The 25,719-nt window shown below is 41.7% G+C and overlaps 1 protein-coding gene across 6 annotated transcripts in view; it reads right to left on the reverse strand.

Annotated features, from left to right (window-relative positions):
* Positions 1 to 9,605: 9,605 nt before the first annotated feature.
* Positions 9,606 to 25,719, reverse strand: part of RPS6KC1 (ribosomal protein S6 kinase C1) — an 85,078-nt gene continuing 68,964 nt past the window's right edge. For 4 of the 6 annotated variants that reach the window (XM_064414252.1, XM_064414253.1, XM_064414254.1 and 1 more), the window contains 3 exons: positions 16,152 to 16,234; positions 15,341 to 15,436; positions 9,606 to 12,222 (listed from right to left, as the gene is read on the reverse strand). In XM_064414252.1, coding sequence (XP_064270322.1) covers positions 12,112 to 12,222; positions 15,341 to 15,436; positions 16,152 to 16,234 — 290 coding nt within the window. In that variant the 3' untranslated portion in view covers positions 9,606 to 12,111. The other 2 variants (XM_064414250.1, XM_064414251.1) reach the window with 2 other exon arrangements.

Below are 25,719 nucleotides of genomic sequence, written 5' to 3' on the forward strand. Positions count from 1 at the left end.
CACCAACCCTATATTTTCCATAATAATCAGGAGAGCCTGTCATGGCTGTCAAACAAAAACAAAAAAAAAGGAAAAAAAAAATTAAAAAAAAATAAAAAAGGTGCTACACAAAAATACTCTCAATATGAAGTAAACTTTTATTTTTTAATATATAACAAAAAGCCACAGGAGACGGCAGTGTAGAGCAAGGCACTGAGTGGGGCAGTGAGGCAGCCATGCCAGGGGCAGCTGCACACACATGGCTCCTTCCAAGAGAGCAGAGGCTTTGGAACTCGGGAGGAAGCCTCCCCAGACAGTCCAACTGAAGCAAGACTGAAAGAAAGCCAAAGAACAAACAATTGTTTTCTCCCTAGCATTGTAACTCGTGGAGGAGCTGATTCCCCTGTTAAAGCCAGAGAAGATGTTTTTTTCCATAAACATGTGCTGACAGACCAGCTCCATGCTTCCCAAAGTCAGATCAAAGCAACCACTGCAAATAAGTTCAGCTTGCATGTGCAGTTCCAGCTGGTGCAACTGGTGACACAGAAAACAGTATGACCCACAATTCTGTCCCTTCTCCATTCTTAAGGATTTCTTAATAATTGTCAGGAGTTTCATCTCTGTTTCAGCTAGTGTCAGATCCTGAGGGGAGAGCAAAGGAAGTGATTTCTCCCATTGTTAGTCAGGTGAACGTTTAAATATCTTAGGAAAACCTTCTCTCCCCCAAATGCATCTTAGGCACCAAGTAAGATTTTCGTACTGCCTTATTGAGAGCACTTCCCTAGCTGTGGAGAGATAAAAATCCCACTGCCTTTTCAGCCAGCAGAAGAGGCAGGTCCCATTCCTAGTAGCCTAACAAATTTTAGACAAGTCTTTGGTGTAGTGTTTTTAAAGTTAGTTTTGAAAAAAAAACCAAACCAAACAAAAGAAAACACAGAAAAGAAGGCTGTAGATATGCACAGACTCCTGTTCCTGACCCTTGGCATGTCACTCAGATATTGTGCAGCCTCTCTGTAGCTTGTGTCTCTCGGGAAGTATCTGGGAGCCTTTTTCCTATTCCATGTCCACAAGCAATATCTGCAGAGAAATAAAAAAGGAGAGCATTAAAAACCATGGAAGTTTTGTTGAATTTAGCTGGACAGGGCCTTCAGATCTCGCACTAATCTTTCTAACATACCTGATGGCACTACAGAGGAATATTTTATTGCTAGAAATAGTTGAGCGATTACTTCAGAGAAAGAACGGACGTAACACAAAAGATTTTCCAAGTGCCGACAGGAAGGAGTGTTGCTCATGCAAAATTCCACATTAGGTGTTACAAAAATAATAAAAAAATCCACCGGCCCTTGTGATGTCTGAACTCCCTGACACTGATATATTGACAGGGGAACAGAGGAGGAAAACGACAGGGAGACCAAAGCAAATACACTGGGATGCTTATGAACGGAATATAGGAGCCAAGTGTCACAAGTTGACCCTCTGTGTTTGCACTGAAATTTGACCACTCCAGACAAAATTCCTTCGGTGGATTTTACCTGGTTGGAGTTCGGTTGATAATGGCTATTTCTTACAGTATTGTGACATCAATGCTGTTGAATCAAGACTTCAGAGGAGGAGTTACAACTTCAATTCCTAAAAAAACCATTGTAAGACCTTTATGTTCCTTAGAGGGATTTGACCCACCTCTGATTAAGAGCTGGAATAAATAAGCATTGTGCATAGAGTGGCACACCAGGAACACGGCTTGCTTTGTAACAAATGAGCTGCACACATCCAAGGAAAATGCTCTCTCCATGATGACTGCAGAAAAGCCCTGTTGTATTCCATGATAGAAAATCTCTGACTTCCTGCAGCAGAGCTGCCCACTGCTCAGGGTGGATGTGCTGTACATCATCCTCTGGGACTCCCATGGCAGCAACACCTGGACACCAGCACAGGGGGTTCTCATCATTCAGGAGCAAGGAAAACAAGCTAGAAAATTGTGGTGGATATAAATCATCTACATCTTTGTTATTAGGGTGAGTGTGGCACTGGGCTGGGGAGCATCTGGGAAATATCAGGCACCTGAAGAGAGACTGAAGAGCTCAGTCCCACTGTGGCTTCAGCCCCATTGTTTCAGGCCCTCTAATGTGAGGCCATTAGAGCTGTCAGTTCTCTGGGGCTGAGAATGTTCCCTCCTTCTGGCTTCCACATGGGTTGCATGAGATTGCTGCATAAAGACAAAATAGTGCTACCTCACTGAAGACAGAACAGGATTTTTTCTGTTATCCATCAGACTTTTGGGTTGGTGTCCTTCTTCAGCTGGTCCAACTCACATGTAATTGGAATGGGGACTACATCAGCCCCGCTACTGGCAGGAATTCTTGAGGCTTTGGGTTTTGCTAGCCTCCAGCCAAAAATCCTGGTCAAAAAGACCAGTGGGAACAACAGTCATACTATCAACAGCAGGATTAAAAGATGGAAACCTGTAGAAACCCAATCTGTTTTCAATCATCTTCTGGAAGCTGTACTGACCCAGCTCTGAAGGTGGACTCTGAATTCAACCGACTATGTCAGAGCTCTGCCGTTAGTCTCTTAAAATGATGAAAGATGAAGGACAGAAAGAAAGCCTATGTTTAAAAAGGCCTAGCTGAAGGTTGACTTGTGCTTTAAGCCAAAAGTGATTCTAATGCTTCCAGAGTTCCTAATCTCATTCAAAGTATTGGGATTTTTTAGAATATTTCTCATTCGTATAGAAATATTTTAATAGCTACTTAAACTTGTACAGCTCTTGGGCCTCAACATACAATCGATAAGGATGTACTAAAAGGAAGGGAACAAGCTTTTAAAATGTTAGAATGGAAAGAAAGTATTTCTGCAGCAAACCACCCTTTTGGTGGCTAGGACACAAGCCAGAATCAAGTCCATCTAGAAAAAGACTAAAAAATAACTGAAAGTAAAAACTGCTGTCATGTAAATGATAAAACCAGCATTCAATTAATAACTTGGTTGCAAATGGAACCCCCTCAGGAAGCACATATATAAAGAGAGGAGGAGGTATTCCCTTGGAAGTAATGTAGGAGCTGTCCAGGCTCCTAAGGCTTTGAGTGAGGGTGCCTGGTCTAGCCAATTAGTAAAGCTGTGCCATACTCCTAAGACTGTTTTTATACTGGTTTTTTTTTAGTTAAATCAATGGGAAAAAAACCCTACCTGTACTCTCTGAAATCAGTGGAAACCTGATTTCTTTGCATGCTGATCTCTGCTGCCTCAGCAGACACAGTTGGCCAGGTGAAGTGTCCTTCCATAGGGCACAAGCATTATGATACAAGTGTAAATCTCAATATAACCAATGTCTTGCACCAACAGGACTTTAAAAGAAAATGAAAACATCAGACAATGTTGGCTTGGCCTGGACTTGCCAGGAAACTGATAAAAAGTTTCAAAACCCAGCAGCACCACCAGGTTCAGCCCCATAAGTAGTTACAGCTGTAGGACAGACAGCTTGCCTGTACCAACCACTTCAAGCATGCACAGCTTTACTTGTGATCCTGAAAGGAATGCACATCTCCTTCACTGCCACATAAACATAGTGACCCATCTCTCTAAAAACTAACTTGACAGTTCTACATTTTTTGTACAACTGAACAATAGGTTCCCATTTCAGTGAGGCTTTCTCTTTTGGTCACCCCTCAATAATTCACCTTTTGATTAAAAAATCATTCACACACCAGAAACATTTTGAAAGGACTAAAGAGATGCCACACTGTAAAGAGGATCCAAAGTAAATCTCCAAAGATATCTCTCTTTTTTCCCTTTGACTCTGTGGCAGGAGCCCTGATTTACACCCCTCTACCTGTTCAAGTGACAAAGGTCAACAGAAAATTTCCAAAACGGAAACAAATCTTTAATTTTAGATACTACATTTCCAGAGATGAGGCCAACAATGTGACAAGATAGTATGCTGGTATGAAGGTGGATATTATTGTGAAATGGGTGGGAGGTCAAAAAGCCACCCCTGAGCTACAGACAGGAGGTGACCAGTAGCAGACGTTCCATATCCCTGTGCCAGAAAAGCCAAACCAAAACATAAATCCTCACGTGCCTTTGCACACGTGCTGCAAACCAAGGTGTGGGACTCCTAAAGGGGCCGTGCCAGTGCTGGTGTCACATCGGAGACAGGACCTAAGGTCTGCCAAGACAGCTGCTACCTCCATTGTAAAGACAGCTTGCCAGAATTTTTCATTTAAAAAACAAAAATTATACACTTTTTAGAGGGAAAAAAATAATAGAGAGAAAAAAAGAACGGAGTAAAACCTAACTGGCATAACAAAAAATTGAGTACTGTGTTTCCAAGAAGGTCTAAATAAAAAGACACCCTGAAAACCTCACGTGAAACAGCTCCGACCATTTAGAGGTTTCTCATGCATTGTATTGTAAAACAGCAGCTCATTCTTTTCACAGCAGCAGAGGTAAGAGCACACAAATGATTAAACAAGCAGGTTTAACTATCTTGCACTGACGAGGAATTTGTCAACACAGGCTCAGTATTTATGCAGCTCTGCAGCAAATACTGTGTGGCTGCAGGAGTCAAACAGCTGTCTGTCAATAAAGCTATTCTCCTCGCTGGAACATAATAGCACAGACTCAACATGACCCTCAGAGGCCTCTTTAAGCTGCCTGGCTGTCTCCTCCTTCCCCATCCCTCCAGAGTCCTTCACCAGCAAGCTCTGAATTAAAAGGGAGCGGAAAAAAAAAAAAAAAAAGAAAAAAAAAAGTATTAGAGTCTTTTCTATCCATCTTAATATTAAAAGTGACTTAACCCTGGGCAAGTCAGCCTACACACACAAGCCTGAGCTAAAGCAAAGTTAGGGAAAGACAGCTTTGATTCACCGCATGTGAAGGGCTACTGACAATCCCTTTTAATAGAGCTTGCAACATTAATGTAGCCAGAGCCACATGTGACACCCATTAGGGCCAGGGAGAGCTCCCACGCATATATTTCAAGGAAGCAGTAGATTCCCTGGTCCCAGAAGCTGTCTTCATTACAAAAGTCTAATGCATTTTTTATTATTCAGCCTTCAGTGGAAATGTCACCTTTCTAAAGCAAGCTGTTATCGTGTGTTCCCCATGCCAAACACATGGCCTCTAAGGAGAGGGTTTTATCTCTACATTTTTAGTGATTTGTATTTCTCTTTCAAGGAGCTCCATGCCTTAAGGCACCTGAAACGCTCACAGCACAAGAAGGTGAGGTTACACGGGATGCTGCCGACGAGGACAAAAAAAGCCAGGGCCGGGTGCCGGTGCAGCTTCCAACAGTAGCTGCCCTAGCCAATAATTCACCTCCTTTAGCATATTTAATTATTATCCCTGTTCTTGGTTGGGACCACATCCTCAAAGAAGCAGGGCGCCCACCAAGCGCCGCCACCGCCGCCTGACAGCGCAGCCAGCACCACTGCCCGGCGCCTGCCAACCAGCCAGATGCTGCCACATATTGGCATCTGGGGCCTGGAAAAGCAACTGCGGGCTCCGTTTGGCGGCGAATCCTGACCCCGGCAACTGAAGGAGACAAAAGGAAGATAGACGGGAGTGGGGGGCGGAAATCTCTCCTGACAATTTCACTGGTAAAGATTTAGACAAAAACCTATTGTTTCATCGCTCTCCAAATGAATAAGTTTCGGAGAGGAGAAGAAAAAAAACCCACCCGGCATATTCTAAACGCTGTCAGAGTCCAGGGTGCAAGGACAAGGGATTATTTATGAAAAGAAATAATGAGGAAACCAGATGCCTGCCTTTCTCAGCCCTCTGAGCTCCAGTCACCCTAACGGGGCTTGTGCAACCCTGCTCGTCAAGGACTGCTCAGCCTTAAAACACAGGGCAGGCTCTCAGTAACTCTTCCCATCTCTGCCACCAGGCAAAATGCCCTCCCTGTTTTATAGGGAGGCCCCCCCACAGTAAATCAGAGGCACGGCAAAGGCTGAGGGAAGACTAGCAGACCTCACCCTCGGCAGGGAGAGTAACTGAACAGCCATATTAACTGCATCCACCAGAACAGCAATGAAACCAAAACAACATTAAAAAAAAAGCAAACCACAAAAACCAACCAAATAAAAAACCACACGTTTATTTCACTAACAGCAGGACTGAAACTGCATGGGTGTACTTAAAGTAGGAAAGCAAATAAGCTTTCTATACCTGTTTCCAATGAAATTGGCTTCTCTCTGTAATTGAAGGGTAAGCTCCTGACCCCAGAAAAGTCAATGGGAAAACTCCCAGTGATGTTAATGGGGCTGGGACTTCACACTATGCAGTTGCTCTACCCTGGGAAGGGGATTAACTCAGGACTTTGCAGTATCCCAGAGCACCTGTCAAGGGGTCTGCAAGGAGCCAGAGCAGCAGAAGGAGTTCTCCTTCTCAGGGGAACTCCCCTCTCACCTCAACCTATTGTGTTTGCTGGACCTGGCAGGGGCTGATGGCAGGGGAGTTCTCTGAGACCAAAGAAGACATGATGCTGGAAAGGATGGCAACCAAGGCAGCAGAGTAGCAAATTTTAAAATCTGGAGAATGGGTATGTGCCACTTGGCTCATGATCCATGCTGTTGAAGTAGCTCTCCTCCATGCCTCGTTTGTAAAGTAAGATTTTGAGCTGGCAAATGTCAGACCAGAAAGCACAAGCGACACCCCAAGTGGAGCATAGCTGGCCAGAGCTGTGCTCTAAATCATGGCACACCACTGGTCTCTCATGGAGGCTCCCTCCTCGTTATCCCACCGCTGCATGAGGTGCCATAAAACTCTCATTACTCACACACTGCTGAGGGAACCAATTTCCTAATGCTTTTACAATCCCTGTACTCTCATATTGTGGGAGTAATCCTCTCTCTTTGCTTCACCAGTACGTGGGGATAACAGGTGCATTTAATAATCTGCTCCTGTGTCCCAGCATTTTGGGGCAGCATTTCAGAATCAAGGGCACAGAAAGGGCAAGAAAATCTATGACCAAGGCTTAAGGATGTAACACAGAGCTAAGCAAACCTAGAAAATACCCCAGAAATAAATGGCTCAGCTCATGGAAGGGGATGGGAGAAACTGGCACAAGTGAGGTTGTATCAAGGCAAAACATCTCTTCTCCAAGGCAAAGTAAAAAAGAGGTTAGCAAGGCTCTGCTAAGGAAGACCACTGACTCAACAACTACTCGTTCCTAGTCTGGTCCATCTTTATTCAGCTCCACCACTTGGCAACAGCCTAGTCTAGCTTATTATCCCCAAAAGACTTTTCTCAAACTTGCCACCCTTAGGATCTCAGCAGCAAAGCATCAAGGCAACTACCCACAGCCTACCCAAGACAACACCAATTCACCACTGCCCAGAGCTGCACGTGTCCCCAGCCTTCCCACACATCACAGAGCCACTGCAGTCCTCTGGCAGCAGCACTAATCCCTCCTGATGGGTCTCTGGGCCAAGAAGATGGAGACAGAGTGGCCTTTGGAGAAGGAGAGCCTCTGATCTGCCAAGAGACAGTGAGGTCCTGTTGGGGCAGCACATCAAGCTGTCACCCGCTGCCAGGAGTCTGGAGCATCCTCTCTGCTGTACCCTGATTAGCCTCCTCTGCCCCGCAGCAGGGGTGCAGGAGATTTCGCTGCACAGCACCAGCAAGCAGTGGGATCACTTCCACCGTTTTGCCACTCACAAGTTGGGATTTTCTTGAGGACAACGCAACCTTTGGGCCAGGGCTGCCCAGCTCTGCTCATGCAGATGGCTCAGGCAGGAACCAGCCCTCCACCGCCCCGGGGCACAGCAGCCAGCCCTGTGCTGCCAGTCTCAACCCCTGCTGCCAGCAGCAGCTGCTCGGCACCTTTTAAGCAAGTCCCATTCCCCCTCTGGGAGTTGGCTCTGCCACCCCTTCCCAAACAGCAGCTGGAGCCACGTGAGGCACCCTGTCCTGGGGGCTGCCAGCATCCCTGCTGCCGCTTGGCCCAGTCCCCCACTCCCCTCCTCGCCCCCAGACCCATTCCCCTAAGCAGGAGGTCACCCCAGCCTGGTGACCTTGCCACAGCCCTTGTCCCCATGCAGCACCATGGTGTGACACTCACAGGGAGCCCAGCCCCAGAGGCACAACCACATGGGAGATCCTCTGGCACCGGGGTGGCCAAGGCCCCAGATCTGGTGCTCACTAGGCCCCAACCCACCCTTTGTTTGGGGGGCACATGCCAAACAACCACCATTAATGTACGTGGTGCCACGAACCACTGCAGAGCAGAGCCGCAGGAGGCTGCTGGGCGGGAGCATGGCTGAGGGGAACAACAGGCCCCGGCCACACGAGGGGCCTCTCCAGCAGCATCTCCCATGGGCCCCTCAGGACACCACACAGCAAGCACAGCAGTCCTCAGGGAACAAGCCACCGAGGGGAGGGAATGGGCAACATTGCTGCAGGCAAACCAATCCCACACTGCAAACCTCTTGGGGCCTGCAAAAGCTGTGGGGCTCTGCTTTGAAAGCCACGGGTAGCTCAGCAGACACACAGAGCTGAGGGCTGGCTGCCAGAGGTGCTGCAGACTGGAGGAGAACAATGGGTGCCCAGCCACAGGATGGCACGTGCCAGGGCCCAGGAAATGGCCACTCACATGGAGCACAGGACCAGGCAGCAGCCAAGACCCAGAGCACTCAGCTCACAGCACAGCCCTCAGAGAAAACAAAAACCCAAAGAAACTAACAAATGTACTTTTTCATTTTATTGCTAAAATCCCTACCATAAATCTCACCACAGAGGAAGTTTCTGTTTCTCCAGCTTCCTACTCAGTGTCCTTGAGAAAACAAATGATACCACACTCAAAAAAAAAGAAAATCCTATAGTGGTTTACTTCGCACTTCCCCGTACCTTGTTATGCTGAGTGCTTCATTTAGAGAGAGCTGACCTCCCCAGCCTTCTTCATCGCAGTGCCCTTCGCTGCGGGGACACACCAAGGAACAGGTTAGCACTGGAGAGAGGAGCCGGGTGGATGCTCCAGCACGGGTAACCCTGCCAACTCAGCATCCCAAAGGTGCGCCCAGAGTCAGCGTGACTGTGACTGCTGTCTGCGAGGTGATTTTCACAGGAGACACGGGAGCTGCGCTACAGAACAGCAGCTGTGAATACAGCCATTCAAAGTTACATCCCTTGTATTTCAGGAGATGCAGTTTCTCCTATAGGTCTGGGCAGGGGCCCAGGCTTACCTCACAGCAATTCTACCCAGGGCAAGCCTTTGAACACTTTGTGTCCCAGTTTTTCTTAGTAGAACACAAAGAATATTACAGGGTGGTTTAACAGGTTGCAAAGCATTACCACTTTGAGATGCCCCAAGTGTGTAATCTGCTGTACCTGAACATCCAGAGGAGAATAAGAAAATCTACAGGTTTATTTTACCGTGTTTTACATAGACTGTAGCTAATTCTTGTGGAAAAAAAAGGCACTGTTTTGTTTTGCTGTTAGCTATTAGGTGTAACAGAAGGAAGTGGGAATAAACACTCATCCAAATGGAGGTGTGCACCACAACAGGCACCAAAATGAAGGTATCTAGAGCATTTCAACTCATTAAAGCAAAGGACAAAAAGCACTGATCAGGTACGGTCAGTCTTCAAGAACTAAATGTGAAGTTCAGAAAGCCAAGGTCTGAATTAGGTTTGAAAGGTTTTGTTTATTGAAGGAATACATGTAAACACCAATACAACATAATACATGTTCAAGGAAATAAAATAAAAATAGAAGCAGGATTGGTTTTGTGCAATTAACTCCAGACCGTGCTTCCCTTGACAAACAATTATCTGAATCATTGGTAATGTTACAAATACTTGTAGCATCTTAAAAGCTCATTTCTGGCAAGTCATACTGCCATTCCTTCTACTCTCCATGATCTAGATTTCCTCACTACTAACATACTTGAAAAAATATGTTGGTGTCATTAACTAAATGGAATGCTTTGCAGTGAGAGTGACTGATCATCTGGTTTCTGCCAAAACAGGGTTCTCCTGCGGCTGCTCACAGAAACCAGCCTGTGCTCCCCTGCTATCTAATCCTGACTTTGCTTACAGCCAGCACACGAGCACAAACTGAACACGACAGCATTTCAAAGTAACGTGGAAAATACTTTTTTGTACAGTTATCACCAGGCAAATGCAATGGGACAGATCAACACAGGCAGTGGCATGATCTGGTGGCTGGGTGAGAGAGCCCCAGGGAGGGAGTCAGGTGGCCGAGGGGAGGGAGGCTTTCCTTGAGCAACGAGCCCTCTCCAAAGTCACAGCCAGGGCAGTGCTGGAAGGAAGCTCGGGATCAGCTTGGTCTCTGCATTAGAGATTTCCGACCCGCTCGGCACAGGAAGTTGTTCCTGTGGCTCACCTGAGGGAGTTCCTGTTATGAAGCCAGAGGGTGGCGGGTTGAAACACAGCTTCTGTGAGTGATGTAATCTTGGACAGCACCGGGTAGGCAGTGATACTAGTGACCTGGTTACAACCTGCAGTGTTGTGACAGCCCCTCTGCTGGCCTGGTGATCACAAGAAAGGGAAGAAAAAAAAAAAAAAGAAGGGAGTGGAATAATTTTAAAAGGAAAAAAAAATGTTTCCAGATTTCCTTTGTTTAAGTGAAACATTTTCCTTTTCCACTTTATTTGAATACATCAACCTGGTGTCTAACAGATGGAGACTGTACAGATGCACTTTTGGGAGTGCCCATAAAATACACTGCTAAAATACAAATGGAAGGATACTTTTTTTTTTTTGAGTTGTAAATTCAATAATCGTTGCTGTCACCTCACTTTCCCAAAGGAATTTGCCCTTTGTTCTCCGGATAAAGCTGGGCAGAAGAAGAAAAGGGGGGAAAAAAAGAGTGGAAGCAAAGGGAATATTTAGGAAAAAACCCATGGATACATAATCTGTACGTTGCAGTGCACAGCATTTGGATGTCAGGAACCCATACAGGCACGGCTGCTTAGCAGCACTAGCAGCACTCAGCAAAATATTCTGCATGTCTTATATTCTTCTCCCATTCTCCAGACGTTTCTAGCAAACAAACAGGTCAGCTAATTGGCTCCTGCCCAAGTCTTACCCACTAGGGTTTGCTCAGAGATGTCACTTAGTCATTTGGCATGAGCAAATCCCAGGCTTCTTCCTGTTCAAGCAGCAGAGTGGGTGAAGGCTTTCTTTGATTTATTAAGACTATTAACAAACAGGGGAGTTCAGAAGCTTCCTCAAGCACAAGAACACAAGCAGAAAGGTTTTTTCCTGAAGTAGCAGCTAAAAATAGGACACTTAGAGGAAGTAAAGTTCATTAAGTGATAAAGCAGTGGCTGCAGCGATGAAAGAAGAGTTTTTCCTTTTTTATCTATATATTTATTTAGTGCTATGTGTTCTTGCTCCTTATTAGAGTGCTAAAGCAGTGTTTATCCAGCTGAGGAAAAGAAGATTTCCCTTTCTGTAGTGACTTTAACACGTAGCTCATCAAATACAACAGTCAAGAGTTTTAAACAGACATTGCCAGCCAACAAAGTACAACATTTGACAGCATTATTTGCCTTTTATATGCCCTTTCCAGAATGGGAAATTATATGCTATTTTCAAGACACATTCCACAGTATTATGCAACAGCTTTCTTAATTTTTAATGGATATATTATTTTTAATGTGTCAACTTTTGCATAAAGCATTTTAGTATTTTATTTAGTATTTTCTTTAGCATATACCGTTAATAAATTACTTGCTTATTCCTTCCTTACCCCTCCCCCAAGAGCTGCACTTAGCATAGGGAAATGGTCTATTGACACAATAAAAAAATACTTTCAACTGGCACAGTCTATAGATACTTCCATCACCGGACAAAGCACCAGGAGGACATTCCTGCCCCTGCTTATCTGGCAGTGCCAAACATGCTGCCCAGGAGTTGCCTCACAAACCTTCCTTTGATGAAAGGACTCACACACACATAGCAACCAGCTGTGGTAGAAACAAGTCAGCACCCTGTACAACCAGTGATTCCTGTTAAAAGTGTTCACTTTTGGTTCTGTTGCTCCAGCATCCTTTAGCCATTATGTCCAAGTGCCTTGAGACATCCAAAGGAAGCGAGTCAGGGTGCTCCTGTGCCAGAGAAACTTGTCCAGTTGACCTGAGTTTGTTCAGAGGGCACATATCTCTCATCTCTGAAGATCTGCCCATTCTATAAGGGCAAAAAATGGATGAGATTTGATGTCTTCAACACCAGCAACGCCAGCACCAAGACGCTCCGCAGGATTAAACTGCAAAAGCTTGACATAAAAGAAAAAAACACATGATTCAGTGAGTAAGAACAAAAACAACTGCTTAAAAGTTCCAGAAAGGTCTAAGGTAAGGGACATCCTACTGTTTTCCTGCTCTGTGAATTACTTTCAAGAGTGCAAAAGCATACTTGAAATTCCTAAAATCCAGTAAATGGAAGAAGACTCTCCTTTCCTTGAGTATCAGTCTTACAGTCTTCAGAGACTACTGATCACAGCATGCAATTCCCTAAAGCACTGCACACTGGGACTTCATTTCAAGTGTAACCTCGTTTTAAAAAGAGACAGCAGCAGGCAGAGCCTGCATCAGTAGAACTCTGGACGCTGCGTTTGCTTCATGTTAACCTTTGCTCACGCCACTGTGTTATGGCTACATCAGGGATAGTGGTCTGTAACTTTCCGTTTCATAAATTTTGAGTTGGTCCTAAAATATCAGGATAACATAGCCAGCTCTCCATTTCCTAAAAAAAAAAAAAAGTTTTAAAGAGTCCTACAAATGGCCTAAAACTGCAAAGTCAAAACCCCAGTGAAAGAAACAAACCAGCCTAATGGCTTCATGGAAATTTCCTGAAACTCAGCACCTCACTTGCTTTTTAGTTGTACATCACATGCTGAATTCATGTGAAAAGAAAATCACAATATTTACATCTGTTTAAAGATACCAATCCATATAAAAGGGAATGCAAAGGTAAACTCCAAAGAGACTAATAAAGACACACAAACATATTTTGCAGTTTTCAAGAAGTGTTTATACTCTATTCAATTACAGCCAGTACAAAGGCAGGATCTCTTGCTTGCTTTTTCTGCAACAGCTAATAGGATAACTTCTCCCAGTTGTCACTTGGAAAAATGTGTATTCATATCTTGATGCAGTCAACATCTAAATGAGCCTACATCCATAAACATAGGAATTTACAGATTTTAAGATGGTTCTGCTATTTACAGCCATAGTGTCACACAGTAAAAGTAGCCTGCTGACAGTGAATGGTACTGCTCTGGTATTTCCCACAGGCCACAGATGCAGCCAGAGTGTATCTGCCTTCCCTGGAAATACAGGCAGCACCAGCACAGGGAAATCACACATGGTCACTTATTTTCTGGAGTTTGTCCTTCCAGAATAACTTTAATCACAGAAAACAAATGTAAACTGAAGCAGACACCTATTGAAAAGTCACATTGCATATTTTGTTTGTAGTAGAACTTGAAGGTTCCTGAAAACAAAAACAAAACAAAAAAAAAACAAAAAAAAACAAAAAAAAAAAAAAACCTGAGTGAAAAATTCCTAACCAACATCAAAAAAAACTTTATTTTTCAGCAGAAATAAACAGATCTCTGTTTTTCAGATGCTGGCTAAATGAAGAAGATGTTTACATTGAAGTCACCTGGACTGGAAGCCACAGCAGGAGACAACGCCTGACACAATTTTCTGTATAGCTGAACACTGATCCCAGAGAGTTACTCTGTGATGTTTTGACCTGTTTACCCTTGGCACTGGGGGGAAGGAAAGTAGCAATGACAAATTGCTATCCATGCCAAGAGAGCTCTCTTCCTTTTCCTGACAAGGCTTCCTCAACAATGAATGGCAGCTTCCTTGGATAGTCACACAACAAAAATGTGATTTACTGCTTCATACAGCCAAACCTCCATGAGATAAGTCACCACCCTACACTAGACAGCTTGATCTAACAGGCACTGGGGAGACTGTTCTCTGAACAGACATGGCCTTGTAACACAGCTGTGAGTGCAGAAATACATTTGCCACTTTACACCCACCAGTGGCAAAAGAGATTCTTTGGCATATGTGAAAATAAGCAATACATTAATCTACAGCAAAAAACAATCCAGCACTGGCAGGGACACATGGACTGGATAACTTCATTTGTCTTCTAGTCTTGATGGGAGGAATTCCCCTCATTAAATATGATTTTGCTTTCCTTCAGCTATTTGTCTCTTATAGTATCTGTGGGTGAAGGTAAAAATTTGCTACCATACAACTATATAAATACAGATTATATAGAAATGCGATTTTTCTTCAGTCATTTCCCTTTCCACCTTTGCCAGACATGTACTTTCACCTTCAGTGACTTCATGTCACTTAGTCAAAATAGGTGGTGTCCAAACATACAGTTCCATTTCCACTAATCATTTCACAGTAACAGCACAGAAATCAATCTGTCACTGGGTCTTCTCACTCACTGTATTTTCAAAATCTGTTTCCTTTGGTTTCTTCAAGAAATACTTTGTCCACTCTCCTCTGTTCAAAACTGCATCTAAGTCATGCCATTATTTATGTACCCGCTAGCAAAATCCTCTTCAAAGCTGAACACCACAATTCACATATATTGCTTCTTCTTCTCAAGTGGAACAGGTCAGATCTAGGCACCACTTCCAAAGTTATGTCAAAATTAACTAGAAGGAAAATTGCATTAACTGAATTTCAACACCCTGTACTATATGTTCAGTTATGACTACGTAAAGCTAAGAGTAAATTAAAACCATCAAACAGTACTATTCCCATTAATTTAAAAATGGTGTTTCAGTCTGGAAGCTTGTCTATATTTTACAATTTTGCCTTTTGTCCAACCTACTCACTTTGTCTTCTGACTACAAAAGTCATTGAATTCACCATTTAAAGTACTTTTCTTAAAAAATTGCATCCAGAAGGTTTCCTGGAGGACAGCTACACACTTTCAACCAACAGCAAGGTCATAACTTCAAATCAGTGTGCTACAGGTTTCATAGCACTTTGAGCTATTTTGCTGAATTGGCATCAGCATTTTTTACTTTAGCTCACTACAAATGTTTCCATGAACATTTAGGGCAGAATTCCTAAAATGTTCATGCATCACCAGCAGGTGTTTCCAAAGCATATGCCAAACTTGTTCTTTGAAGAAATGGCAAAGCACTCCAGTTTTCTACAGACCCAGCCAGCAGCAGAAGTCAAAGTTTGCAAATGCAACAAGACAACCGGGCAAAATTCATCAGTACTGACAAAAGGGCCATCCATGTTCCTACCAGCAGCTTTCTGGTTTTACCTTTACTGCACCAGAACAAGTCAGGTAAATATTTGTTGCATCCACACACACACATAGAGAAAACCCTCACCTACCTGCTGAATCAGTGATCTGGCCTCCTTTGATACATGGTCTGGTATATTCAAAGAAGTATGAGTGTTTATTCCTGATGGATGGCACTCAACCAGAGACTGGAGGAGAAAAGGAAAAAGGGAAAAAATAAATCAAAGCAGGAAGGCATATTTATTAATTTCAAAACCGCAGTGTTGGATTATCTCCTATAATCCATGCAAATTTAACACACAAAGCCAAAATTCAGTGCTTCCTAGTATGAAGTACTGGTTCTGGGAGGAATGTCTACAGGTGCTGATGAGCTCCCTGAGACAGAGCTTTAGAACATTTACATCTTAAAGCTTCTGTTCTATTGCTCAAATTTGAAGAGCCTGCGAATTAGGTGGACTTTGCTTTCTTTGTTCAGAGCCATCAACCAATCACCAGTTTGATTTGGCCAAGCACTCTTTGTCTCAAAATACTGAATTAATGTGTAACAACAATACATGGTTTCTACATAGTCTCAGGAAATATTACTGGAAGTTTTAGGGCAAAAGTTTTGTACATGTACAGGTGGAATGTTAGAGAACTTAGATTTCACTGTAGCTAAGAGGGCAGCATAGTTTTGGTTATTTTTTCAGTCCTTAGTTTGGTACAGCTCTATTAAGTTGTTCTGCTGAAGGCTAAGCATGATTTGTTTCTCTGGTCCCATGCAGACTAAGCAAATTGGGAGTGCTCAGGTTGGCAAAGCCCATCAGAGAAATACAATCACAAGAATCACATCTGGGCACACCACTGGTAAGAAACTACTGGCCAATAAGTCACTTTTATCAAGTCACTTGCCCTGAGCCCTACCTTCCCAGTGAGGAGTTCAAAAAGAATGGCACCCAGGCTCCACCAGTCACAGGCTTCTGTCTCTTCTAGGATAGCACCAACCTCTGAACATGAGACATTTCAATTAATATTAAAAAGGTCAGTTACACCTTCAAAATTAACATATATTTACAAGGTGACTGTTTAATGCTGACAGAACATATACTAAATACCACAGAGCTTTCATTATGCCTGCAATTTAGTTAGCCCTTTAGCCACCTACAGACTGCATTGTTCAAGAACAGCAACACCATACATTTCATGCATAATTTGTCTTTTCCATGCATACATAGGCACTTTTGCGACTTGTAGGCATCACAGTTATGATTTTTCTATTCTGGACAAAACTGGACAATGACAGATAGTAAAGCAAAGCATATTTAGAGAATTTATCCTGGCCAGAAGAGCTGGACAGATCAGAGTGGCCTAAAACATCCATAAGAGCAGCACAAGGGAGGGTGCAGTAGTCTACTGCATGCCTCAGTTTCACCTTTGAGGGTAGCATTTATCTCATGCCTAACCCACACTCTTTAGTAGGATCCCCATGGGAGGCTTCTCACAATGGTCTTATAGAGAGATATCAAACCTGCTTCAAACAGCATAACCACAGCCAGTAACTGTGTACTGCTACAGCCCAGCCCATACTTTTCATTGGTATGAAAAGTCATTTCCCCTAGCATCCAACCCAACACTGCTATTGCTGCACAGGCACAAGGGACAGCAGGGAAGGGAGAAGGGGGTGACAGTCCCTGGCCATACACACACACCTATTCAGTACCATGATGCATGCAGAAAACCTGGCCTTCACTGACTCAGGCTTTAAACTACAAAAATTATTAAATACAAACACACCACGCTGTCTGCCCTAAAACAGGCAGAAAACCAGATTGCAATGAAGATGAAATCTTCATTTTGACTGTCAAAAAAATGCAGAAGCTGCACTAAAATAGCTTTGGTGGCAAAAGCCACACCAGCTCCCCAGCAGAGGACAACAATTAGCATACAAGTCACATAGCTGTTGCTGTGAAAAGCAGTGCAGCATGGGCAAAAAAATCCTGCTCATCATTTTATGGAGCTTAGCATAAGCATGGCCAAGGAGAGCTCCAGATGAGACCCAGGCCAGGGTCAGGGAGAGGGAGGAGTCACCCCACAGCTCCCCAGAGGCAGGGAAGCCCAGCCACGCTGAGCTCAGGGATGTGCAGCTGCCACACAAGCTGGAAGAGGCTCAGCACCTCCCAGAACTAAGCTCAGGCTGCTGTTGCAAGAGCAACAAGGAAGGATGGCTCAGGCATTGTTTCTTGAGGTAGCACATATGTAACGCTGAAGAGTTTACCACACTTAATGGCCTTGGAACGACCAATACATCACTATAAGGGTGTCACACAGCGGAATTTATTCCACTCCTTACAGATTCATGCTCCTATCAGCACCAAAAACTTTTACAAAGATGTAACAGCAACTACATGAGGAACTGTATCAAGACAATTACACGCATTTTTGAAATGTTTTAAGATCCCATGCGAGCACCAGATGAAGCTGCAGTTACAGTAAATTGAGAGAATTTGTGTAAAAATCAAAACGTGTTCTTGCAATTTAATTTTAAAGTCCTTCAAAAAGGCCAACCTTCTAGGTAACTATCTTTTAAAAAAAGAAAAACAAAAAAAAAAACCCCAAAGTTGGGCCTTTCCACATAAACCAGCTGGTGAAACGTATTCACAGCAATTCTCAGTGAAACCTACTAAATGGAAATGCCTTCTCAGTTCAAGGGAGCTTTCTTCCCAGCAAGTGATGATTTTTATTTTTAAATTAAATTACACACTTATTACAGAATAAGGACAACAAAGCCAAGAATTAATAAGATTAACTACTACATACTCAGTTCCACTAACTATCCCATATGGACACACCTTAAATTTTAGAATAATGCCACAGAAGGAAAGAATTCATCTTCCCCCAAAGACATTTAGTGGGAATGGGCCTCATGAGTTACAGCCCAATTGAAAATTACCTAAATGTGAAAAAAATTACATCATTCAGAGCACAGAGAAAAGAAATTCTAGCAAAAAAAAATTTACTCTGTTTTGGTGCTATTTCTCTTCATGCTGGCAGTCAGAGATGCTGATCCAATTCTCTAAAGAACAAAAGTTACAGTGCCTCCTTTCACAGAACTGCTCATTACAGGAAGTAGCACTGATGAAGAAAATGGACATATATAGACTAAGAGTCAAAAAGCAAACCAGAGTCCACTTCCTCAAAATCCAAGCTCATATTTTCAACTGGAAGAACACTTTCAATATATGTCAAGCCAAAACAAATGTCACTGCAGTTCTCTGACATGAGCAGCACTGAACTGGTGTTCCAGCAGCACTGAAGTTCCATCCACTTTTGGCCACAACCAAAATTACATGAGTGGAATAAATTAAGAACAGGCAAGTAACACAGATTTCTCCCAGGGCTGAAGGGCTCTGTCAGGGTTCTCATGCACAAGCAGAAGCTGCATAACAAGTCATCTGAACCAACACAGAACACAAAATGGAAAAGTCAGCTGAGGGTAACACCTGAGTCCTCTTCTTTACAAGAGCTAAATTTTAGCTCAACTTTTTTCCTATTATGCAATATCTACCTTCTAGCTGCTTTCCCTAGGTTCCAAAGTTTCCTTATTTCAGGTTAAAATAATTTTTTTCCTTAAAAACAAAAAGAAAATTTAAAAGTCACTGCGTACATTACAAATAAACATATGTTGTTTACATTTCCTTCCTTCGAACAGGTCTCATGACTTCTGATGCAATACTGATCATAATAAGGCCAGGATACCACATCAATATTACTGCATTTTATCTTGACTAAACATCATGGTAAAATTTAGAAACCGTAGATTATGAAGTGCTTTTGAGGAACACAGAGTAGCTGGCTAATGTAATATACCACACAGGGCATATGCTTTTTTTAAAGCTTCAATATTGTAATAAATCTGAACTACAATATCTGCCTTCACTAAGAAAACATTTTCATCTCAATCCATCAGCAAAGTAATTTAGACAATAAATGGTAGCGACACATAAGCTTGAGTGAATAACATGGGGATATTTGTGCCAAATCCGTCCTTCATGAACCTTGAAATCAAGGACCTTACCCAGATTTGTACAAAAATAAACATGTGTACACATGTACACAGTGTTGGTGCTTCTAGGACTGTCAGAACAACATTTGCAGAAAAAAACATAAAAATAGAAAATCAGAGAAATAATAAAGTAGGGTGAAAAAAAGTCAACAGCTCCTCCAACTTTACTGCAATTTCATTAAAGAGAGAGCTTTCCTCTTTCTCCCTTCCCAAAGTAGGACCATGACATCCAGCACCACGAAGCACAGGTCAACAGCAATGCTAAATTCCTGCACAGAGCAATTCCAACAGCAGCCACTGGGATAACTGAAGGGAAGGAGATTTGTAAAACGCTATCAGGTTTAGACAGAGACAGATGGTGCAGGTAAACACCTTCACTACCCTGCACTGTCCTCCTTCCAGAGCAGCTGGTCTTAACTGAAAGGCCATTTCTTTATGGTTCCCATACTTATCTCAATATTTGCATTATACACAGCAATACCTTACTTCCTGTTAAGAGAGACATAGCCGACAACATTTTGTATTTTAAACAGAAGTGCCAGTTCCAAAGAAAAAGCAGAACTTCCCCTCTCCTGAACACACATTCTCAATAAAGTTATCAATGGCAAACTGAGGCTTATTTTCTCATTCTTTACACAGCAACTTGAAATATATACCCTTCTTGCTGAAGGATTTCAAAGGCTTTTACTACCACACCTGCCACATTTTCTTCCAAACCCCTCCAGGGCTGACAATAATGCTTCACGACCAGCACATGCAAACAGTGGTTAACATGGAAGAAGCCAGGCTTACAGGAGGCCTTAGACATTCACTGTGCATCTCAGGCCAGATGGCTCGTGAATCACCAAGAACAAAAACTTAATCAAAAATTCTGTAGGACAAACAGTAATATATATATATATTTATATATATATATATATATATATATATATATATATGAAAAAAAAAACCATCTCCAGTCAGCTCACAGGAAACCTGGCTCTAGGTGGATGTAGTGCATCCCCAGACACCCAGGAATCAGGAATGGCTTTTCCCTTACCCCACACTGCAAGCAGAAACAGCATACTCTCAAGTATAATTTCTGCACTGATAAGAAAATAAGGAGACATCTGAACTACCATCAGGTATCTGAAACTGTTCATGAGGAATTGGACTTGTTCAACATCCTGAAAAGAAATACAATGTTTTCCCCTCCTGTCATCCGTAAGATAAACATTGCATGAAAAATCATTAGAGACTCTGGAAATTCTATTTACCGTACACTCACTTAATTTTAAAAGATTACTGTTTTATCATCTTTTTATATCTATATATGTAAAGAAACATTTGCAGAGAATAAACTAAACTAACTCCAACCTAATTCACTCTCTACAGATTCAGTCAGCCAAGATACTGTAAGATACAGTCACTAAATAAAACATCCCACAAGCAATCTAGCCATAATGTTTTGCTTAAAATGCTTCAGCAATTTATAAAGCACAGTATTGAACCATCTATATTTAAATATAAGAAGTTTATCATGGTCTTTAAACAATAAAGTAGTGAGGCAAGTCCAATGAACATTTGCTAAGATCAAATGGAGTATGAAAATAGAAAGCTTCATCTCAAAGTTATTCAAAAACATACGAGCATCTATGTTCCTCTTTGGGGAAAAAAAAAAAAAAAAAGAAGAAGAAGAAGAAAAAATAATAGAGGGAACTGTGCTCTTTCTTTCTTTTAGCAGCCCCAGATGGAATCAAAACTTCCTCTAAAATAATTGTGTGACAAAAGAGACAAAGTTTTACTACTGTTCTGTTATCAAAACAAAGCAAACATTAATTAACCTCATAACTAGCTCAGTTTATTTTCACAAGGCATCTTGTATGCTATCTTCAAGGTTTAGTACCATCTGTAATATTAATACTACTAATAAGAATAGACATAAATAAACACAGGTAAAGTACAGTTTCTTCTGGAGTTAACAACTGGCTTTTATGACAGCCAGACTAAAACTTCAGATTTTTACAAATCAACAGCTTGGGTACATCTTACTGCTTATTCTAGTTACAGAGTCTAAGAAAAGCCACAAGAGCATGTACTTTACCTGAAACACATTGTGTACCTGCAACAAGCCTGAGATCAGATTTTTTTCAGAAAGTATCTGATGCTCTCCCCAAACCTATGCTTTCAGTTACCAACTCCAAGTTCATGACATTTTGCTATTCAGGGAGCAGTCAGTTGTCACTGTTTTCTGTGGGACACCCTGGAGTCTCTTGAGAGCCATCCCACTCCAAGTGGTTGCTGTAAAACTGTTACACCCAGGCTCACAGGAATCAGTACTTTTTCTGCACATCCAGACCTTATTCACACCAGCCATGTATTTTTCATGTTTTGTTTGATCTTGTTTCTCATTGCCAGGGCTTTTCAAATCAAGCTAGCCCATCCTTCTGCTTTTGATGCCCAAAGCTCCTCCACCTATCCAGATTTTTTTCTTTTCTTTTTTGGATAATCCTGAGACATTAATGTCACAAAAAATCTAGGACAGAGTCGGAGGTAAAAAGCAGGAAGTCCAGTCTTACCACTATAACCATGAGACCAGCCCACCCCTCGACACATCTCAGGGTCAATGGCACTTTAATCTACCACAGGTATTTTGCTTCTTAAACAATCTACACAAATTAAATTACTATAATACAGAATAGCAGATTTAATGAGTGCCTGCAAACTCCTACCGAAAAACACATACACAAATAATATGCAGGTTTTTCTGCACCAAATGTCTATTTGGTAAACAGAGGCAAATAATTTTTCCCTTATTCAGTAAATAAAAATTATAGCATGCAGGCTAATAATATCAATTAGCAATTTTTATTTTCATGCCATATATTTTAGGTGACCAGCTGCACTTTGCATCTGTATTTTCAATTGTTTAAGAGCAAAAGTGACATCTTTATTTGGGAGTACAAAAATCAGGTTGCACATTGAAACAGTTTTGTCTTTTGTTTTTTTTTTTGGAACAAAATCCTTTACAAACAATGCCTTGTTTTTGCTTAGGTTTTGCACTGTGCACAAGTAACAGCAGGTTACATAAAACCAAATTTACCATATATTTATGTGTAGGCTTCTGTGAATGCTAGTTTGTGTAAATAAGACTTGATTATAGCACACAGCTTATGAAAGCATCAGAATAATACGATGCACTACTGATGGCCAGTTTCCTACTTATATTTTCTAGGAAGCTAAGCTCCCTTTGGTTTTAGGATCTCAAGCAGCAAATCTCCAGTTTTAGTAAACACAGTCTGGTGAAAACTTGTTTAAACAAGAAAGAAAAAAGACTCTAAAGGCAGCCTAGTTCTGAAACCTCGTCCTCCAAAAACACTACAGGGATGCAACAGAAAGCATCCCCGCTGCTGGAACAAGAACTCAGGGAGTGTAAATAAAACATCTCATTCACACTTCATATTTACACAAGATGTCAGACCAGCAAGCTGCTTCTACAACATGACACTTCACAGGTTAGACTGAAAAAGTACCTTAAAATTTCTCTTTATGAGAAAATCCTCAACTCAAATCTGCTTTACCAAAGACAGCCTTGTCTAGGCAACGGCTGCAGACAATTCTGTCTTTCTCACAGGTATTAACCATACTCAGAACAGCTTTCAAAAAAAAAGTTACCAATTTTATTTTTTAAATTGTGACTGTCAAGAATGGAATACAATTATTACTATATTTAAAAGTTAACAACTCTTTATATTTAAGATCACAATGTTGGCAAAACCAATACTTAAAATAACAGAAGGTGATAATTTGCATTTCAAAATTCATCTATCTTGCTTTTCTCTCAATTAGACCAAAACATGTTGATTCACAGGTTTGTGTGTGTGTGTTTCTTTTTTAAACTTATTTATAGAGCAGAATAATGGCCCCCCTGCTAGGCTGGCATTTGCTCAAGTTTCTGTCCATGTAAATTGAATCTGTTACTGGAATTTTCCCCCCTTCAGAATACCAAGGCACATTAACCAAGAGATAAAGAGATACATTGCTGATACTATCAGCCACCAGGCAGGTGGATAAAGCAAGGGATTTTTTGTTAGTTTTCATGGGGATTTTTTGGACAAATATGTGATAAGAGTTCTCAGGGGGCATGGAGAGCAAAGGGCTGTTTAAACAGAAGTGAATCATTCTCATCTGATCTGCTAATAACTTTGTATTCCGACATCAGCTGCTCAGTGCACTTTAAAATGTTCAGAAAACAAAATTACTATAAAGAGGAAAGTTAAGGAAACAAATTATATAAACCTCACTATAGTCACCTTAGCCATATTAACACAACAGAAATTCTCAGTTACAAGTGCTTAATTTCTTCTTTAAAAGCAAACAGGTCATTCTTAGCCAAACCTCCTACAGTTTTACTTGAAGTGGTGTTGAGTTTATACAGTATGATTTATAATCCAGTGTTTCCCTTGTAAATTAGAGAAACAACATTTGACTTATCATAGGTGGACAGCAAAGATTTAGTTTGGGCATTACTTTTAAGCGTCTGCAAACAGCTTTGCTGGTGCCAGAGCTGGTTCAGGAACTTTTGGTTGTTTTTTTTTAATTGAGCAGAACTGTACAGCAGTAAAGAGTTACCCAGCCACACCAACAGATTCAACAGCACTGTAACACACCACGAGCTTACGAGCACAATTCTTGATGTGCAAATCATTACAAATGAGCCGCATCTTCCATCTCCAGTTCTTAGGAGAAGTGAGGCAAATTAGGGGAAGCCTGTGCGACAGCAACATCCATTAATGGTACAATGCCACCTCCCGTCGGCAGCGGGGAAGTGCCACTCCTGCAACAGATGCAGCCCCGCTCGGAACTTACGCGCGATGCAAAATGACCATTGCTATTTCATACAGAACTAATTATACTGCTCACAGGGAGCGCGACGCAGCTTTTTAAACTATTCCCCTTCCTCGTCTTTTTGGCACTTCTGCATTTATAATCGTTGCAGTTGCTCTGTTATTTTATATATGCACTAGATAATGTCTTTTTGACATATGCAGTCAGATTGCCTCTCCACTTTTCGTAGGACAACAGGAGCTGAACAAGTCCCTGCACTTCACCAGGGCAGGGATCTGATCACTGTTGCTGTACCTACACTGCCTTGCTTTACCTCAATGCAAGGTTACACTCTGGTGCACAGAAAGCCTTAAACGTGAAATCCTACATCCCACAAGAAAGTTCCACATAGGTGGGGACCTCTATTCTCCCTTGGTCCTGCAAAGATTCCCCACTACTATTACTATTACATACATTACTATCCCTCACCCATCCAGCAATTAGTTTTCAATATATAAACTGTAGAATTAAGACTTCATGTTTTTCTTCAAGAAATACAACCGTTTAAGATTTAAATACATCTTCATGCACTTCACTGCAAATCACTTTATGACTTGCACTGTAGAAAAGCAACATCTGAAACCTCAACAACCGAAAAGACACAACTGTTTCAAATAAGTTTAAAATTTTCATGTAAGTCTGCAATACAATTTCCTACTTGTTTTAAACTGAAGATGTCCTGCAACGTGTTTAAATTTCACATTCATCCTCCCTTTTTTCTGTCTCCAAAATTTGCTCCTCAAAAACCAATGCAGAAAAAACCTGCAGCCCTAAAGTCATCTGTTCTCAGTCTCCAACAGCAGACCCTAAAAAGCAACGTTTATTGATAGACACCCTCCCTGTCTTGCATACATTGAAAGAGTGCACTAAATTGTTGAAATCACGTAGAATACAAGTTATCATATCCAAATCTATTCTATCTCAAACTCTGTTAAAAGCACACAGCAAACCAAACACAAAATTTTTACAAGCCAAGTTTCACTGCATCCTTCAGCAGGAGTGAAAAGGAGAAGGAAGGCTGACTACCCAGAGGCAGGGCAACAGAGCACATAATCCTGAAAACACCAGGAAAATTCAAAACGAGACAGACTCACTTTGAATCACTTAATTTAGACACTGTGTTTAATTACAGTAAGAAATCACAAGACCTGATAAAATTTTGTGAAGATAATTGTTCACTTCTACAAAACTACGGCAATTCCCTCAGAAAAAAAAAAAAAAGGAAAAACCAAGATGTGAGAAACAATTACATTAAAAAGAAACTTAAAAAATAATTTTAAAACCTCAATACTTGTTCCTAGTGTACTGAACTGAAGGACAAATATAATTTCAAAATCCTTATTCAAAGAAGCAGCTTGAGGAGCAATGCTTTCATGATAAAGGGGTTCTGGGACATAGTACACTCCTCAAAATGAAAAAAAAATTATCATACAAATGAAGCTTTTTTTTGCCCCCTGTAATATCGTAACTTAGAGAAAGCTTATTAATGTGATTATTTCTTTTAACACTGATCAGAAGTTCTAAAACAACATTTACCAGCAGCAGTAGCCCTAAGAAAGCTGC

This window comes from Passer domesticus, chromosome 3 (genome assembly GCF_036417665.1).
Source record: "Passer domesticus isolate bPasDom1 chromosome 3, bPasDom1.hap1, whole genome shotgun sequence".
NCBI classification, from domain to species: Eukaryota; Metazoa; Chordata; class Aves; order Passeriformes; family Passeridae; genus Passer; species Passer domesticus.